Source organism: Salvelinus alpinus, chromosome 2 (assembly GCF_045679555.1).
Source record: "Salvelinus alpinus chromosome 2, SLU_Salpinus.1, whole genome shotgun sequence".
In the NCBI taxonomy this organism is placed as follows: domain Eukaryota; kingdom Metazoa; phylum Chordata; class Actinopteri; order Salmoniformes; family Salmonidae; genus Salvelinus; species Salvelinus alpinus.
In genome coordinates this window covers 111,806,104-111,823,570 of record NC_092087.1, presented here as the reverse complement: position 1 = coordinate 111,823,570, position 17,467 = coordinate 111,806,104, and the positions used below count along the sequence as shown (strand labels likewise).

The 17,467-nt window shown below is 42.0% G+C and overlaps 1 protein-coding gene across 1 annotated transcript in view; it reads left to right on the top strand.

The window, feature by feature from the left end:
* The window catches only part of LOC139548585 (zinc finger protein ZFP2-like), a 158,408-nt gene extending 146,846 nt beyond the window's left edge, over positions 1-11,562 (top strand). Inside the window, exon 2 of the mRNA XM_071358366.1 lies at positions 8,242-11,562. Coding sequence (XP_071214467.1) covers positions 8,242-9,314 — 1,073 coding nt within the window. The 3' untranslated portion in view covers positions 9,315-11,562. The remainder of the gene's footprint in view (positions 1-8,241) is intronic.
* Positions 11,563-17,467: the final 5,905 nt, after the last annotated feature.

Genomic DNA, 17,467 nt, shown 5'->3' with positions numbered 1-17,467 from the left:
TTTTTTACTCCAATGTTTGTCAGTAAATATAAACAAACACTGTATATCCTCAAAACATGGTTAAAACGAGAATGTTGATATCATGGATGGTTGCATTTCTCCAGCCCCATCCCTCAGCTTTTTACCGAAACAGGCAGGGAGTACGCTTTGTTATTGTTTCTACTGCTGATTGCTGTCCCCGTTACTCCCTAATTTCACATAATACTTTCATATCACATCAAAATAATTTCAAATACTTTCACATCAAAATATTTTCTCACAATACTTTCATATCACATCAAAATAGGTAACCAGTCGCGACGCCCCAAACGGTAAACCGAATTCGTTTCTCGTCATTTTTCCTTCCTAAGCGCTTCTTTTTCTTCTTTGGACTTTATATGGCGGTTGGCAACCAACTTTAAGATGTATTACCACCATCAACTGGACTGGAGTGTGGACCTCAGTTCATCTTTTAATCACCCACGTGGGTATATACCAAGACAGTCATGAAGAGGGCACAACGAAACCTTTTCCCCCTCAGGAGACTGAAAAGATTTGGCAGGGGTCCCCAGATCTTCAAAAGGTAATACAGCTGCACCATCGAGAGCATCCTGACTGGACGCATCACCGCCTGGTATGGCAACTGCTCGGCATCTGACCGTAAGGCGCTACAGACGGTAGTGCGAACAGCCCAGTACATCACTGTGGCCAAGCTTCCTGCCATCCAGGACCTATATAATAGGCGATGTCAGAGGAAAGCCCACAAAAGTGTCAGGGACTCCAGTCACCCAAGTTATAGACTGTTTTCTCTGCTAACGCACGGCAAGTGGTACCACAGCACCAAGTCTAGGTCCAAAAAGCCACCTCAACAGCTTCTACCCCCAAGCCATAAGACTGCTGAACAATTCATAAAATCGCCACCAGACTGTCTGTTACCACAGAAGGGTTCCGTTTGTCCCCTCCCCAGAGGTGTCTCATTATTGTGATTCATTGCTGATTCTTACCTGTAGCTCACTATGAGGTGTCTAGTGATACAGGTTAAGGGCCCTGTTGGAGATTCGTGGTTGGTAGCGGAGTCGAGGGAACAAGCAGGGTTGGACAGGGCCATGTTATTATCCCACACACAGTCTCTGTGGTTCATATGAACCCCATTCCTGGGAATTAGATTTGATTACAAATCGCCCCTGTCTGTTACCACAGAAGGGTTCCGTCTGTCCCATTCCCAGCTAGGTTACGAGGCGCTTTGTCACCAGTACCTATGACTGGTTGATAGGGGAAACCTCCATGCTTATTATAGAAAAAAGAATTAGGGGAAAACTATTTAGTAAACTGAAATAAAATAATAAACCTGTATGAAAAATGAAACTATTCCAAAACTATCTTTGACTCAAACTAAAATAGCCTAAAATAATAACCAGCATGAATTATGTTCAGTTTGAATAATTTATATCTTAACTTTGGGCAAAAATATAATATTTTTTATGTGGTTTTAAATCTTCTGAACCTGGTGGCTGGTAAATGCTGCCATGGGATGGCAATGTTTCAAATAGACCTAGCTTGTGTATCACTATCACTTGCTTTCACCAGAAATACTTTAAGAAATGAGGATATTGGAAACTCCTTTCGATTCGTATTAACAGCTAAAAGAAAAGAACATTGGCATGAATTACTTGTTCTCTGTAATATCGAAAAGCTTTGCAATCGTGACATTATGTACTTTCAAGGAAAATAGGCAGGTTTCTCGACTCATACCCTGACTTTAAAAAGGGATTTTGTGAGAATTAGCTTAGGAACTGCGTGTCACAGCATGACAATGTGAACGCGATTGGTCGACAGTCTCTTGGACGGGCGTTATATACGCTTTGACATTTTCTGGAATAGTTTTTATTTGAAAACGTTTTTGTTAACTTGCCTATTGAATTTGGAATGCACTGTACTGTTCATCTCTGAAACTCACTGAGATAATTCCTTTGATCCAGCAGTAGCAACACAGGGATATAACATCTACAGAAAAGACAGGAATGCTTATGGGGGAGGTGGTGCTGTATACAGTGCATTCGGGAAAGTATTCAGACCCCTTGACTTTTTCCACATTTTGTTACTTTAAAGCCTTATTCTAAAATTGATCAATTTTTTTTTTTTTCTCTTTCATTTAGCTAATTTATTTGGCACACCTGCATTTGGGGAGTTTCTCCCATCCTTCTCTGCAGATCCTCTCTAGCTCTGTCAGGTTGGATGGGGAACATTACTGCACAGCTATTTTCAGTTCTCTCCAGAGATGTTAGATCGGGCTCAAGTCCGGGCTCTGGCTGGGTCACTCAAGGACATTCAGAGACTTCTACCGAAGCCATTCCTGCGTTGCCCCCAAAATCATGTTCTTGTGTCCCCACCTAAAGTACATCTTGGTCAACCAAGAGTCGTCTGTTCTTTCTACCAAACGATTGGTTGAAATGTTATAACATGTATTTTTCCATATATAGACACACCCCATGTGTTTTAATTAAATCAACTATATGTACTGAACTGGTCTGATGCTTTAAGCACGCTGTTTGATCTAATAATGAAGACACACAAATGACTCGAGGGAGCCAGAGATCAAGATAACCTGACTAGAAGAGAGAAATTCTGCCGTTATGCTCCTGAAGTTTCCTGTAGTGGGCTACACCAGCGGTCGGCAACCTTTTCCAGTTGGAGTGCCAATTTATCTGACCATTTCTACCAATCTGCGTGCCAGTTATGATTTTCATATGCACATTTGACTGGAACAGTTTCATTTCATTTATAATAGTATCTCAAAATCATTGTCTGTGGTTAATCTACATTTAATCTAAATTAAAATTATACAAATCTAAAAGTGACTTTCACTGCCATTGCCAACTATGTAAAAATAGCCTACATAAAGCCAACAAATAAAAACATTGCAGCCTGCAGGTAGAAAATATCCAAAAATCACATTTGCTGCAAATGGCCTGTCTACAGCGATCTTGCAACATTGTATCAACTATCACCTGGGTCGGCCCAAAACTCCAGATAGCGAGCTTGCAACATTGTATAACATATTCTGGGCTGTTAGTTTCCTGCGCCAGTGAGTTCGGGACAGACACAGCTGTCGGCTATTTGTGCAAAGGATAAGAAGTAATTGGGTATTTTATGACATTTCCACTGGATCAGAGCATTACATTTTTCCCTTTTATGCCGAGTGGTCACTGAAAGTGGTTATTGAAAGGGCGAGAGCTGGAAATCTTTTATTAAATACTTTGAGGAACTATTGTCATTCGCAATTGATTTTGATTAGACTTTGTTTACTTGCTGTTTGAGGTGAAGAGAAATGTGCTTTAAAGCATTACTTTGAGAAGCTCCACAACTCATTAGTGGTGGTGCGTTAAGACAATCAGAAATACTATCAGACATCCCCAAATAGGCACATTTATAGGCCTACATTTGTGCTCAGTCCAGGTTGACTAGTCCTACTTCTATATGTGTAATCAGGTGTGCGTCCTTACTCAACACTGACAGGAGTGTTTCAAACAAAAGACAATGAATAAATTGACAAAACTGACGCATCTTGCGGGGTCAGGTCTGGGTGATCTGCCATGGGCTGTTTCATTTAGTATTCGTTTGGGTCGGTTGGGGAATGATTGTATTTCCCCATAGTATGTTCTACCGAAGTTGACCAACTGAAAGGGAGTGTAACTTTGATTATAATTACACTTCCCTGAAGGAGGGAAATGAGGTATAACACCTAATTGGCCCCACCCCTTCCTGGGTCGGTGAAGAGCGGTATTAAATTGAAGGATTAAATCCAAACCTCACGCTCATCACCTGTGGAAGGCGGGGCTTCCAGCGAGGCGTGAATTTGTGATAGTATGTTGTACCTAGTTTCCCTCCTTCAGGGAACAGTAGTTATAGTCATAATGTTACGCTTGTCATATGATGAACTTCAACTTAAATACGGGATCTTGCTGTCGGACATTTTTTTTGTATTCTGAAATGCACTCGAACTATGTATCATTTAGTGGCTCCTTTTTTTTTTTTTTTGACCTTATAGCTAGAACCTCCATCAGAAGCTAGCCATCAGAAGCTAACCGGCTAATTAGCTACTAGCTATTTAGTCATTGTTAGCCACTGCTAAAGGCCTTTACCTTTTTAGCTCAGACACCAGCCGCTTTTAGCCTGGATAATATCTGTCAGTCTGCACAGCGCGATATCAACCCTGAGCATATCGGACTGTTTGTCTCCACTACATCACCGTATTCCTGCTGTAAGCTCTGGACCATTACACCGGATAATCGCAGCTAGCTAGCTGCCACTGAGTGGCCCAGCCCCTAAGCTAGCCTTGAGCCAGGCCCATCTCCCGGCCTGCTTAGTGGACCCTATGATCACTCGGCTACACAGCTGATGTCTCCCAGACTCTTCACTAACACGAAGCTCTGGACCTTTGCACCGGACTCACTGGAGTGGCTATAGTGGCTAATGCCCTTGTCCCGACGCTAGCACCAGTTAGCCTCGAGCCAGGCGCATCTCCCGGCTAGCATAGTAATGACTACCTAACGGCTTCCCTAGTTCATATATTGCTGTTCACTGGACCCTATGATCACCTGGCTACATAGCTGATGCCTGCTGGACTGTTCATTAATCACGGTTCTCCATTTTGTTTATTTTGTTCAGCCACGCTCAAGGTACTAAACGATATCATAACCGCCATTGATAAAAGACAATACTGTGTCGCTGTCTTCATCAACCTGGCCAAGGATTTCGACTCTGTCAATCACCGTATTCTTATCGGCAGACTCAACAGCCTTGGTTTCTCAAATGACTGACTCGCCTGGTTCACCAACTACTTCTTAGACAGAGTTCAGTGTGTCAAATCGGAGGGCCTGTTGTATGGACTTCTGGCAGTCTCTATGGGGGTACCACAGGGTTCAATTCTCGGGCCAACTCTTTTCTCTGTATATATCAACGATGTTGCTCTTGCTGCGGGGTATTCCTTGATCCACCTTTATGCAGACGACACCATTCTGTATACATCTGGCCCTTCTTTGGACACTTTGGACACTTAACTTCTTGGTGACAGGAGGGCAGTATTGAGTAGCTTGGATGAATAAGGTGCCCAGAGTAAACTGCCTGCTACTCTGTCCCAGATGCTAATATATGCATATTATTACTAGTATTTGATAGAAAACACTCTGAAGTTTCTAAAACTGTTTGAATGATGTCTGTGAGTATAACAGAACTCATATGGCAGGCGAAAACCTGAGACAAATCCAACCAGGAAGTGGGAAATCTGAGGTTTGTAGTTTTTTAAAGCTTGGCTTACCGAATACACATTGAGATATGGATAAAGTTGCACCTCCTACGGCTTCCACTAGATGTCAACCGTCTTTAGAAACTTGAATGAGGCTTCTACTATAAAGGAGGGGCTCATGAGACCTCTTTGAGTCAGTGGTCTGGCAGAGTGCCTTGGTCTCATGACGCGCGCTCCCGACAGAGTTACCTCTAGTTCCAGTGCTTTTCTTCAGACAAAGGAATTCTCCGGTTGGAACATTATTGATGTTTTATGTTAAAAACATCCTAAAGATTGATTCCATACATCGTTTGACATGTTTCTAAAGGAGTGTAACGGAACTTCTCAAGTTTTTGTCTGGACGAAGTGCCTGCGCCTCATGAAGATGGATTACTGGGCTGAACACGCTAACAACAAGTGGCTATTTGGACATATGAGTGTTTTCTATCCAATACTAATAATAATATGCATATATTATTGGGGGGTGCACCCCCTTGGTTTGTGCTGTGGTGGAGATCTTTGTGGGCTATACTTGGCCTTGTCTCAGGATTGTAAGTTGGTGGTTGAAGATATCCCTCTAGTGGTGCGGGGGCTGGGCTTTGGCAAAGTGGGTGGGGTTATATCCTTCCTGTTTGGCCCTGTCCGGGGGTATCCACCTGGCCTTGCTGCTATTCCAGTTTCAACTGTTCTGCCTGCGGTTATGGAACCCCTACCTTTCCCAGACCTGCTGTTTTCAACTCTTAATGATCGGCTATGAAAAGCCAACTGACATTTATTCCTGATTATTATTTGACCATGCTTGTCACTTATGAACATTTTGAACATCTTGGCCATGTTCTGTTATAATCTCCACCCGGCACAGCCAGAAGAGGACTGGCCACCCCTCATAGCCTGGTTCCTCTCTAGGTTTCTTCCTAGGTTTTGGCCTTTCTAGGGAGTTTTTCCTAGCCACCGTGCTTCTACACCTGCATTGCTTGCTGTTTGGGGTTTTAGGCTGGGTTTCTGTACAGCACTTCGAGATATTAGCTGATGTACGAAGGGCTATATAAAATAAACTTGATTGATTGATTGATTAGCATCTGGGACAGAGTAGGAGGCAGTTCACTCTGGGCACGCTATTCATCCAAAAGTGAAAATGCTGCCCCCTATCCCATAAAGGTTAACAAACCTCAAAATGAGCTTCAATGCCATACAACACTCCTTCCGTGGCCTCCAACTGCTCTTAAACGCTAGTAAAACTAAATGTATGTCCTTCAACCGATCGCTGCCCGTACCCGCCCGTCCAGCATGACTACTCTGGTCGGTTCTGACTTAGAATATGTGGACAACTATAAATACCTAGGTGTCTTGCTAGACTGTAAACTCTCCTTCCAGACTAATATTAAGCATTTCCAATCCAAAATTAAATCTAGATTTGGCTTCCTATTTTGCAACAAAGCGTCCTTCACTCACGCTGCCAAACATACCCTCGTAAAACTGACTATCCTACCGATCCTTGACTTCGGTGATGTAATTTTCAAAATAGCCTCCAACACTCTACACAGCAAACTGGATGCAGTCTATCACAGTGCCATCCGTTTTGTCACCATATCCCCATATACCACTGCTCTCGTCGGCTGGCCCTCGCTACATATTCGTCTCCAAACACACTGGATCCAGGTCATCTATAAGTCTTTGCTAGGTAAAGCTCTGCCTTAACTCAGCTCACTGGTCACCATAGCAACACCCACCCGTAGCACGTGCTCCAGGAAGTATATCTCACTGGTCATCCCCAAAGCCAACACCTATTTTGGCCGCCTTTCCTTCCAGTTCTCTGCTGCCAATGACTGGAACGAATTGCAAAAATCACTGAAGCTGGAGACTCTCCCTCACTAACTTTAAGCATCAGCTATCTGAGCAGCTTACCGATCGCTGCAGCTGTACACAGCCCATCTGTAAATAGCCCATCCAATTGCCTACCTCATCCCCATGTTTTTTAAAACTTTTTTTGCTCTTTTGCACACCAGTATTTCTACTTGCACATCATCATCTGCACATCTATCACTCCAGTGTTAATTTGAAATTACTTCACTACTATGGCCTATTTATTGCCTTACCTCCTTACTCCATTTGCACACACTGTATATAGACTTTCTATTGTGTTATTGACTGTACGTTTGTTTATCCCAAGTGTATGTAACTCTGTTGTTTTTTTGTCGCACTGCTTTGCTTTATCTTGGCCAGGTCGCAGTTGTAAATGAGAACTTGTTCTCGACTGGCCTATCTGGTTAAATAAAGGTGAAATACAAAAGAAATCTTAACTTTATTAGCAACACCCAAATGTATACTGTCATTAACGCGGTTCTTCAATAATTACACATAATTCTTAATACTGTAGCAAACATTTATATTAAGCAAGACATTCAAACGAGCCTTACAATTATAATCCAAAGTAGTGTGAAATGTACTCATAATCAACCTGGAAATAGAGGTTACTCCCCTGAGTTTTCCCCCATTCGCATTCAGAATACATTGTGAAAAACTAAAAGCTTTGCTCACCATTTTTGCTCCAGGCTGATATACTACATCCATAACTTGTGGTTTCATTTACATTTACATTTAAGTCATTTAGCAGACGCTCTTATCCAGAGTTTCCTCATTAGCAGGGAGGTGTTTCTGCAATCAAATTGTGTGCGCATCGCCCTTGTGCCACAATTTTTTTAAACACAGAAAGGGGCCTATATTGGAGACCAAAAGTCATCTGGCACACTGCTTAGAGTTTCAACAACATGAATAACTTATTTCTACTCTACAATCATCGATGTTACTACTAAAATATGACTATTCTTGCTCATTTTAAGACATTTGTCAAATAATTTTAACATTCATTACAGACGTCAATTGTTGTACAACATCATGGCTACGCTGTTGGCATCACCTTTTACAGTGGATTTCCACTGTTGTGGGCCTTTAATCATCTGACTTTGTTGTTCACACAGATGAGAGACGGGACTATCGTGGATCCTCTGGCGAGCCTCAACAACCTCATGATGCTGACGAGGCAGAGAAGAGTCTCTCCAGATCAGAACGCCTCAATAAACACCTGCAGAGATCCACAGGGAAGAGAACTCACTGCTGCTCTGACTGTGGGAAGAGATTCACCTCATCAGGCATTAAAATGCATCAGAGAACACACACAGGAGAGAGAACTTATAGCTGTGATCAATGTGGGAAGAGTTTTACTACATCTAGCAATCTGACTATACACCAGAGAACACACACAGGAGAGAAATCTTATAGCTGTGTTCAATGTGGGAAGAGTTTTACTACATCTAGCAATCTAACATTACACCAGAGAACACACACAGGAGAGAAATCTTATAGCTGTGATCAATGTGGGAAGAGTTTTACTACATCTAGCAATCTGACTATACACCAGAGAATACACACAGGAGAGAAACCTTATAGCTGTGGTCAATGTGGGAAGAGTTTTACTGCATCTGGCTCTCTGACATTGCACCAGAGAATACACACAGGAGAGAAACCTTATATCTGTGGTCAATGTGGGAAGAGTTTTTGTCAATCTAGTGAACTGACAGTGCACCAGAGAACACACACAGGAGATAAACCTTATAGCTGTGATCAATGTGGGAAGAGTTTTAGTCAATCTAGCAATCTGACATTACACCAGAGAACACACACAGGAGAGAAACCTTATAGCTGTGATCAATGTGGGAAGAGTTTTACTACTTCTGGCTATCTGACTTTACACCAGAGAGTACACACAGGAGATAAACCTTATAGCTGTGATCAATGTGGGAAGAGTTTTCGTCAATCTAGCAATCTGACATTACACCAGAGAACACACACAGGAGAGAAACCTTATAGCTGTGACCAATGTGGGAAGAGTTTTACTTCATCTAGCAATCTGACTATACACCAGAGAATACACACAGGAGAGAAACCTTATAGCTGTGATCAATGTGGGAAGAGTTTTACTAGATCTAGCTATCTGACAGTGCACCAGAGAACACACACAGGAGAGAAATCGTATAGCTGTGACCAGAGGTAATCTGATAAAAGATCTCTGACTAAACATCAGAAAATACATGAAGGAGTTGTTTCATGATATCAATGAATTAATGTCACAATGTAGAATGTTTTAACATTGTAGAAGGAGTATTTTAATATTGTCACAATGTAGAAGTCTAAACGTTTGCCCCCTGTTCTATTGATTTCAACATGATATGGATATTAGCCTTTGCAAAAAATCCAGGTTCTGAATTGAAAGAGTACTATTTATGAGATTTAGTAAGTACACATTATTCCCAGATTCCGTGTGGTTTTTGAGCTGTTAGTTTTAACAGGACGTGCAACCTCATCTCCCTCCTGTCGCACAAATGATTTTAGCATGAAATTGATTAGTTATGACAAATAAGTGTTGCGTTCCTTTGTTTAGCGACCCCTACATTTAAATGCATTCCAACATCACCTACAACCTGATTTCCCCCCTAATTGATATCAGTGATTTATTGCTACTTGTCAAAACAGCGTTTCTGGAAATATGATTATTGTGGCAGATGTTTGTGTAAATAGCACATGTTATGTTTAGGTTTTCAATTTATCCCAAACTGTTTCTGCATATTGGTTATTGATTTGGACACGTTAAAACTGTGTTTTGACATTGAGGCTATCCCACCTAGCACAATGTAATTGAAAAGACGTTGAAAATAAGACTATGCAATCAACAACAACAAACAATATCTATTTTTTATTATACCATGCCTCACCATTAAGTGAATTATTGACAATACATATTATCAAAGGGGTGTACATTTGGTTTTGGTAATTAATGTTTACAATTCATGTAACTTTTAGTAATCATAATTATTTATGCAATCAACTGACAATTTTCGGGTATAAATATATTGACATTGTTGCCCTTCTTTTAGAATAGCAGGGTTCATTCTCAGATGTGCCAACCCAAATGTACTAGAGCATGACATTGGGGACTGGGCCCCGATCCAACAACATGCCTATCGAGTGAACCCTGAAAAGAGAGAGAAGCTCCGCAGTGATTTGGAAAGTTACTATGGTTATTGCAGGAGTTTCCTCTTGAAATCAGACATGTCCGTGTTAAGGACAACTTGGTTGCTGATTGTTTCAAGGGTGGGCAGTCATAGTTTTGCGTTTAGCCATTGCGTTGCCATGGATCAATTTATTTTGACTGCACGGTTTTCCGTATTGGAGATGAGTTTTGTTTGGGCTCGTTCCAAGGGGACGAGAGTTCTAGAAGCTAGTGAGTTTTAGGAAGACGAGAGTTCTAGAAGCTATTGAGTTCTAGGATTCTATAGAATGAAAAAGGAGAAAAAAAGAATACGATTGTATATTATTATTTAGAAATACATGTTTTTTCTTGTTTTTAATTGTTGACAGCCAGTAGACACCATGTTTATATTGTAGAAGGTGAAGCATTGTAGTTGATTATAATGTGAAATGGAAGTTGTTTTCTGTTGGTGGTGAGCAAACTTGTCCAACAAAAATTATAGGTTTTATTTGTTGTCTTAAGGGGAAAGGTGTTCCAGGCTTTCGTTTTTCCATTTATGTTTTGAGGTTGGACTTTAGCACGTATAGCTCGTTAACATGTATAGCTCGTTAGCACGTAGGGCGCACTGATTGGTGACACCTCGTTAGTCAGTATGTGTAACACCAGTTCTTTTGTTTGCCTCTTCTTGGGCAGATTTAGTGGGTCTCATGGTGGGTGACTTTTATGTCCCAGTTGTTGTTACTAGTCAACTTTCAGTGGACACTGAGAGCAAAACTGCAACATTATGTTATAATACTTTTATTGGATCAAATGGTTGTTTTATGCAACAGAATAGAGGGTTCTTAGAACTATTGTGTCTGTGTGTTCTACTGAGGATGGGCCTCTGGGAGATAACACTGACAGGAGATTTACAATGTCTTTTGGGTGATAAAACCTAAAGAGACCGCATTCCAGAGCATGAGTTAATGTTTCTGTTCTATATGGTACCAGGGAGAGATGACCCCAGGGCCAGACCCTGGTCTCTACATAAAGAGTACTGTTTTTACAGCAGATACTGTCTGCTGAGAATTATAAGTATATTTCATACAAATCTTAACCTTGTGACCTGTTCTATACATCTGTTGTTGGTCATGTAGGTTGAAAGGGGTGTATCTTGGCTATAAAAGACTTTTGTACTTTTGTCTCGTGCCTCTCAATGAATCATCTGCCAGTGATTTGTCGACCAGCCATCATTATCGTAGAGCACTCAATTGATTCACTTTATATGTGTGTGTTGTATTGACCTGCTCCCTTATTAATAAGTGAATAAAGATTTAAGAATAACTCTGACTTGTGTGATAAGTTTGTCTCTTTTGAAATTAACCACCACATTTGGCGATGGGGGATGTGAATCCTGATGACCTGGGTAAATGGTGCACCAGGGATCCCTCAAACTTGGGATCTCAGGGAGACCACACTTTGGGAACGGAGCAGATGGACCCACCTTTGATCTGAGAGGCAGCGAGCCGAGTGGATACCACATCTCAAATCCTAGTTTTAAAAAAAGAGGTGAGTGAACCACACAAAGTGTAGTAGTTAGAAAAGCCTCGTAGGCTCTGAGTGTGTATTCCAGTGTGAGGGGGGTCACCTTGGAGGTGTAAACAGGGCCCAGTCAGGAGGCTTTGAGTGTGTATTCCTGTGTGGAGGTGTGAACAGGGCCCAGTCAGGAGGCTCTGAGTGTGTATTCCTGTGTGGAGGTGTAAACAGGGCCCAGTCAGGAGGCTTTGAGTGTGTATTCCTGTGTGGAGGTGTAAACAGGGCCCAGTCAGGAGGCTTTGAGTGTGTATTCCTGTGTGGAGGTGTAAACAGGGCCCAGTCAGGAGGCTTTGAGTGTGTATTCCTGTGTGGAGGTGTAAACAGGGCCCAGTCAGGAGGCTCTGAGTGTGTATTCCTGTGTGGAGGTGTGAACAGGGCCCAGTCAGGAGGCTCTGAGTGTGTATTCCTTTATTTTCCCAGTATTAGAAGAGTTGCTAGATTTATTGAATAAACCTTTTTCCATAAAGTTAGTGAACCAAGGTGGCTGATTAGCTGTAGATTATACGTCAGTGGCAGAATCACCTGAAAGACGCACATCGCCATCTGCTGACTGGAGTTGGTATCACAGTTGAGAAAATACTTTCAGACAAAAAGCTAAATAGCGACTGCCTCTAAAAACCAACGACTCCCTTTGAAAACGGGCGATGTGGCATCAGAAACATTTATTATAGTGTAAAAATGTACTACAAAGTTAATGTGAATTAATATTTGCAAAACAATTTACCAAACTTAACACATTACAAAATTGCAACATTTCTGCAGACATGTCAGACCATAATAAATAATACATTTACTTTGTATAGTGCTTTTCATGACATTTAAAATATATAAAATAGTGATGTACAATAAAAACAACATACATTAAAAATGAATCATAGGTAAACTAACAATATTGTAGACTTGATGCTAAATACAGATTTTTCAGCTTTAGTGTGTACATCGTATCCACTTAGTTATGTTAGGAAGTTTGCCATCTTTATGACCGACCCTGGTAACTTCACCCCAACTTATCTTCTCCCAGAAGAATGTCCCATGGGGACGTCCTCGAGGGCGTGGATGTTCTCCCCATCAAAGGCCAGCGGGATTTCCCTCTCATGGTGAAATGGATTTCCACCGATGTGCAGTAAAGGAGTGAAGAGCGGTGAAATATATCAACAAAAGTAAGAAAAGATTAATACACATACAATTAACAAAGAACATAACAAATGTTCCCATGAAGATTCAGTTTGTATTTGTAACAGTATTACTTTAGACTGTCCCCACGGGCGCGAACCAGGGACCCTCTGCACACATCAACTGCGGCCCTTGCAGAGAAAGGGGAAACACTACTTCTAGGTTTCAGAGCAAGTGACGTAACTGATTGAAACGCTGTTAACGCGTACCCGCTAACTAGCTAGCCATTTCACATCCGTTACATATTGACTGCTATGTAGGTTGAATGTACACTTCAAATGCAGCTGTCCTACAACAGATCTGTACCTTCTTCTTGATCCCAATTGCATTGTGTCCATGTTCTGTCCTATAAGAATTTCAAAGGAAGAGAAAATGTGTCAAAGAATAGTCTTACAAGCATTTAAATATATATATTAAATAAATATTGAAAGATAAATGGCATCGACATACAATGTAATGTAAAATAGAAGAACATATTGAAGAAGCACTAGCCAATACAGTAATGCCATACAGTAACAGTACTGCCATACAGGCCTAATATCACATTTCAAGATATCTTGTAAACAAATTGTTCAATATTTTATCAGGCTGACTTGAAAGATTATACGCAACATTTTGCTGCGTGGCAATACTGTGTTTGGAGTCTGAAGGGCATTTATACAAAAGAGGTAGTCTAGACACTGTATTAATACCATTATGCATTTGAATCCCATCTACAGCTACCATCTAAGATATTAATTTCCCTCCAGAAGGGGGCGGACATGTAACGTTTCCAAAATGGGATAGTATTGTCCATGTAACGTTTCCAAAATGGGATAGTATTATCCATGTAACGTTATGCCCCTTGTGAGTTAATAGTATTGCATGCTGTAGCAGGCTATATAAAGAGGAAGACCTCCATTGACGATTCAGTGGTTCACAGAAAACCATCATTGTCTTCGTTATTCAATATTATGTTATATTATTATTATAATAAATTTTTTCGAGACATATTCAGAGCCAAACATCAACCCAACTTAACCTTTTTAACTGTTGTCGCATCCAAACTTGTCACCATCGTTTTCAGTTGTAATTGCGAAGTTCCCGGAAGAAGTCCAGCAACAACGGAGGTTCCTCGATGAACCCACCTTCTAACAAGTTCTTTGAAGAACCTTTTGGGGCTGTTTTTCATTGGCCAAGAATCCTACGGTTCTCAGGGGATCTGAGAACAACTCCAGTTGAACCCTTCATTTTTAGAGTTGTAGTCGGCTCTATTTACTCTCAGATTCAAACATGATGATTAGCATCAACGATCAAGTCAGCTGCTGCTGCTCCAATACAGTATGAGGTGAGACGGTGAACTGATGTTGAACCGGGCAGTCAGCTGCTGCTCCAATACAGTATGAGGTGAGACGGTGAACTGACGTTGAATGTTGAACCGGGCAGTCAGCTGCTGCTGCTCCAATACAGTATAAGGTGAGACGGTGAACTGATGTTGAACCAGGCAGTCAGCTGCTGCTCCAATACAGTATGAGGTGAGACGGTGAACTGAAGTTGAACCGGGCAGTCAGCTGCTGCTGCTCCAATACAGTATGAGGTGAGACGGTGAACTGATGTTGAACCGGGCAGTCAGCTGCTGCTGCTCCAATACAGTATGAGGTGAGACGGTGAACTGATGTTGAACCGGGCAGTCAGCTGCTGCTGCTCCAATACAGTATGAGGTGAGACGGTGAACTGATGTTGAACTGGACAGTCAGCTGCTGCTGCTCCAATACAGTATGAGGTGAGACGGGGAACTGATGTTGAACTGGGCAGTCAGCTGCTCCAATACAGTATGAGGTGAGACGGTGAACTGATGTTGAACAGGGCAGTCAGCTGCTGCTGCTCCAATACAGTATGAGGTGAGACGGTGAACTGAAGTTGAACCGGGCAGTCAGCTGCTGCTGCTCCAATACAGTATGAGGTGAGACTGTGAACTGATGTTGAACTGGGCAGTCAGCTGCTGCTGCTCCAATACAGTATGAGGTGAGACGGTGAACTGATGTTGAACCAGGCAGTCAGCTGCTGCTCCAATACAGTATGAGGTGAGACGGTGAACTGAAGTTGAACCGGGCAGTCAGCTGCTGCTGCTCCAATACAGTCAGTACAGAGTCAATGTGGAGGCTATATACAGGGGGTACCGGTACAGAGTCAATGTGGAGGCTATATACAGGGTGTTACGGTACAGAGTCAATGTGGAGGCTATATACAGGGGGTACCGGTACAGAGTCAATGTGGAGACTATATACAGGGGGTACCGGTACAGAGTCAATGTGGAGACTATATACAGGAGGTACCGGTACAGAGTCAATGTGGAGGCTATATACAGGGTGTTACGGTACAGAGTCAATGTGGAGGCTATATACAGGGGGTACCGGTACAGAGTCAATGTGGAGGCTATATACAGGAGGTACCGGTACAGAGTCAATGTGGAGATTATATACAGAGGGTACAAAGTCAATGTGGAGACTATATACAGGGAGTACCGGTATAGAGTCGATGTGGAGACTATATACAGGGGGTACCGGTACAGAGTCAATGTGGAGACTATATACAGGGGGTACCGGGACAGAGTCAATGTGGAGACTATATACAGGGGGTACCGGTACAGAGTCAATGTGGAGACTATATACAGGGGGTACCGGTACAGAGTCAATGTGGAGACTATATACAGGGGGTACCGGTACAGAGTCAATGTGCGGGGGCACCGGTTAGTCGAGGTAATTGAGGTAATATGTAAATGTAGGTAGAGTTATTAAAGTGGCTATGCATAGATAATAACAGACAGTGGAGGGGGTGGAGCCTTCCTCTGACACCGCCTGGTATAGAGGTCCTGGATTGCAGGAAGCTTGGCCCAAGTGATGTACTGCGCTGTACGCACTACCCTCTGTAGTGCCTTGCGGTCGGAGGCCGAGCAGTTGCCATACCAGGCAGGGATGCAACCAGTCAGGATGCTCTCGATGGTGCAGCTGTAGAACCTTTTGAGGATCTGAGGACCCATGCCAAATATTTTCAGTCTCCTGAGGGGGAATAGGTTTTGTCGTGCCCTCTTCACGACTGTCTTGGTGTGCTTGGACCATGATAGTTTGGGGCCCCTGTGTTGAGGATCAGCGTTGCGGATGTGTTGTTACCTACCCTTAAAAACCACAAGAAAAATTCAATTTCACATAAATAAGGATATTTAATATTTTCATATTCAGAAGTCAGAACTCATCACCTGCTATGTAAAAGAGACAGAAGAATGCACAATGGTCAATGCTATCCGGGATCCTTGGGACATCCCTACCCTAAACCCTAACCATAACCATTTTAACTGTCAACTTCAACAGGCTAGGGACATCTCAAGGATGTATTTCTACCTGAAAATACATGATCTAAGTGATTGATAGTTGGTATTCAGCAGTCATAAAGCCTTATTTACTTTAATGAACTACTAAAATAGTGATTTTGTCAGACAGCATAGACAGCAGCTCTACACTTTATTGACTGACTCTGAAGACCCAGTGAGGGTGGAGCTCAGTCAGAGAGCTGTTGAGGGACTGGTTAGGAAGAACACTTCTACAGCCGGAGGTGAGAGGTCACACAAGTTTTAGATGGTAAATATTTATGTTCACTTACCTGTTCATCACAGAAGCAAAAGGTAATATGTTCCATCATCCATGTTTATTTACATTAGTGCAAATTGTCCACTGATACTGGTGCAATTTCTCACCCATTTGGCTGTATGAAAGTTAATTTCCCCTCAGGCACACACATTTGTTCTTTGATATTATGAAGGTAATTTGTGTAGAATGTACTTTCCCCCACATCTCTTTACATTGCTTATGCATATTTGATGGCCTGACTGCGTCAAAGGCTCATCCTGTTAGATCTGAACCTAATGGAGCTTAGTGTGATCAGATGACAGAAGTCACATTTAGGTGCCAGGTGTAACTGAGGCCATAGATGCTCCATATCCATTACTTTGAGTGTTTTATATAATATGACTAAATGTGTTTCTGTGTTGCAGGGGCAGTCAGGAAATGGAACAGCAAGGCCACAGAACATGACATAAGCAGAGCTTTGGGAGACCACCTCAAGCCCCTGGTAGAGCCGGGGGTGGTGTTTACCACTCCACCACACCTTCAGCAGGCTGGAAAAGTGATACTGATTTTTATATTAAGATGGACCAAGAGTCTGTTGATTGTCAGTCATTGGGTTCATTTGTTTCGCAATATGTTAAATTCAAATCAAGCTTTAATTACACAGCACATGTCAGACATGGATGCAACACAATGGCTTCACAGGAAAAAACAAGGAGAAATATTTAATAGATAAACATTAGAGGATAAAAAAACAGAAGACAACAACAACTGATAACTGAAAGACTAATGAACATTGTAATGAATGAACAAGGAAATGCCATTGATTCA